This window comes from Monoraphidium neglectum (genome assembly GCF_000611645.1).
Source record: "Monoraphidium neglectum strain SAG 48.87 unplaced genomic scaffold scaffold03092, whole genome shotgun sequence".
In the NCBI taxonomy this organism is placed as follows: domain Eukaryota; kingdom Viridiplantae; phylum Chlorophyta; class Chlorophyceae; order Sphaeropleales; family Selenastraceae; genus Monoraphidium; species Monoraphidium neglectum.
Window position 1 is genome coordinate 4,793 of NW_014010536.1, and position 2,440 is coordinate 7,232.

Consider the following 2,440-nt stretch of genomic DNA (forward strand, 5'->3'; position numbering starts at 1 on the left):
ACGCGCACTTTTGAACGCCCAACCGTACAGGGTGCACCACAAATCACAGGGCCGCCGCGTGCACTACAGGCGCGCGCCGCTGCAGATGAGCGCGTCACGCGCCTGCACTCGCAACGCGGGCGTCCATCAGACGAGAGTGCAAGCCCCCAAAGCAGGGGCTCATCCAATCGCAGCACACTCAAAGTGCGTGCATCTGGTTGTCCTCTTTGGCCACTGCGATGCGCGGCCCTCACGCAATCATACAGGGCCAGGGGGAGACGGGCGGCCACCAAACAGGTGGCGCCTGGCCCGTCACGCACTCGGCCCCCGTCGTATCTGTGCGTTCCCTTGCATACGCTCCTGGAATGTACCCAAAATGCAGCCAGAATGGGGTCGAACGCGCATGGGAACGAACCCGGGCCACGGCACGGCCCCACAGGCTCCAGCAGGCACTGCGCCTGACAGCGCGGGCGCGGCACGGGACGACACTCGCCCTTCTCTCGTCAATCCACAGATGGCGCAGAGCGACTGGCGGGCTCCAAAAACAAACACCTCATGGAATTGCGCTCATCAAATTCATCAGGCAAGTTCAGGGCCGGCCTGACAGCGCGCCCTCACACGCGGCAGCCGCGTCCGCCGTGCCACCGCCTGGCGCGAGCGCGGCCATGCCGGAGGACACTCCCACGCCGTCAACCTCCATTTGCACCGCCAGGGCCCCAGCTTCAGCGCCAGCAGGCGCCGCAGCCCCCTGTTGCTGCTCCTGCTGTTGCTCCTCCTGCTGCTGCTGCTGCTGCTGCTGCTGCTGCTGCTCCTGCTGTTGCTGCTGCTGCTGCTGCTGAGGCAGCACAGCACAGGCCATTGGTGCGGGCGCCACCTGAGGTTGGCGATGCGAGGTGGTTCCCCCGTTGGCCCCGTCGCCGCGACCGTGGCGCGTAACACTGTGGCCGTTGCCCCCCGAGCCGTTGCCACCACTGCCGTGGCCGCCGCTGCCATTGCCACCACTGCCATTGCCGCCGCTGCCGTGGCTCCCATTCTGCGGGTTGCTGCCCGCGCCGCTCCGCGGCCCCGTGTTGCCGCCGCCGCTTCCGCTGCCGCCGTGGCTGTGCAGCAGCGCGTTCTGGGACGGCCCGCACGACCTGCGCTGCTTGTCGCCGCTGCTCGCCCCGCTGCCGTGCTGGCCGGAGCCGGCGTCACCGGAGGCCATGGCCACCTCTGGCGCCCCTGGCGCGTCGGGTGACGCCTCAGACGGCCCCCCCGCGGCGCCACCCCTGGCCCCAACGCCCGGCTGCCGCCCCGGGCTGCTGCCGCCGTTGTCGCCTCCGCGCGCCGCCGTCGGGCTGTTGCTCTGGCCGGGTTCCAAGTCGCGCCGCTGGCGTTTAGCACTGGGGGTGGTGACGTCAGCAGCATGCTGGTGCGGGCCCACCCCGGTGCCGGCGGCCCGCGGCGGCGGGGGCGGCGGCGGCAGCCACGCGCCATGCGCCGGCTGTGCGCGTGGCCCCTCCCGCTGCTGCTGACGCTGATGCTCCTGCTGCTGCGGCCGTGCTGCCGTCGCTGGCGCATCGACCGCCATCGGCTCTGCGCCCGTGGCGCCGATGCGAGCCAGAGCCCCATCGCCTGCGCCAGACGGCGAGTGCCGCTCAGGCGCCTGCAGCGGCGCAGCGTGCGCCCCTGCGCTTGCCGCCGCGCAGCCTGGCCCGGCGCGCGGGCAGGGGGCGGCTGCGGCCGGCGGCCAGAGGCCTGCTCCACCGCCTGCGGCGGCGGCGCTGCGTGCGCCATGCTGGGTGGGCGCCTGATCTGCCACGAGCGTCGGCTGCGCGAGCCCGCCCAACTCGCCACCACCACCGCTGGCGATTCGGCACGGCGTAGCCGCACCGCGCGCCGCAAGCCGCGGCTGCTGCAGCACAGAGCAGCTGCGGGAGGGGTCGGCGGGCGCGGCCCCGGCGGCGGGGCCGCTGGGCATGCCGGTTGGCCTCAAGGGGCGAGCTCTGCTGGCGTCTGGCGGGGCCGGCTGCTGCGGTGGATGGCAGCGGACATGAGGGTTGAGGGCAAAGTTGAGGTTGGGTAGGTGAGGGCGCGTGTCAAAACCAGCACCCCCATCAAGACAGCAGCGCGCGCATGCACGTGTGAGTCGAGCATGTTTGAAAGCGCCCCGCTGGCGCAGTCAATGTGCGTTGACCAGTCCACCCGCCGCCCCAACTGACTGAGCCGGCGATGGAAGTCTGACGCCGGCCGCTGTCTGCAACATTCTCTATCCGCCCACCTGTTCCGCCGGCTCGTTTGACCCCTCATCTGACGCCTCAAGGCTGCCAACGGTGTCCCCTTCGCCGCTGGTGCCCGTGCCCGTACCAGTGCCATCCGGCGTGCTGCTGCCGGTGCCATTGGATCGGCTGCCGCCAGGAGCAGCGGCCCCCACGCCGCCACCGCCGCCGCCGCCGCCACCGCCGCCGCCGCCCCCGGCGGG

The 2,440-nt window shown here is 71.9% G+C and overlaps 1 protein-coding gene across 1 annotated transcript; it reads right to left on the reverse strand.

The window, feature by feature from the left end:
• Positions 1-568: 568 nt before the first annotated feature.
• MNEG_12150 (hypothetical protein) lies at positions 569-1,183 on the reverse strand (the record flags this gene model as incomplete). Its single annotated transcript, XM_014039379.1, has 1 exon — positions 569-1,183. One exon carries the CDS (start codon positions 1,181-1,183, stop codon positions 569-571), a length of 615 nt encoding a protein of 204 aa, XP_013894833.1.
• Positions 1,184-2,440: the final 1,257 nt, after the last annotated feature.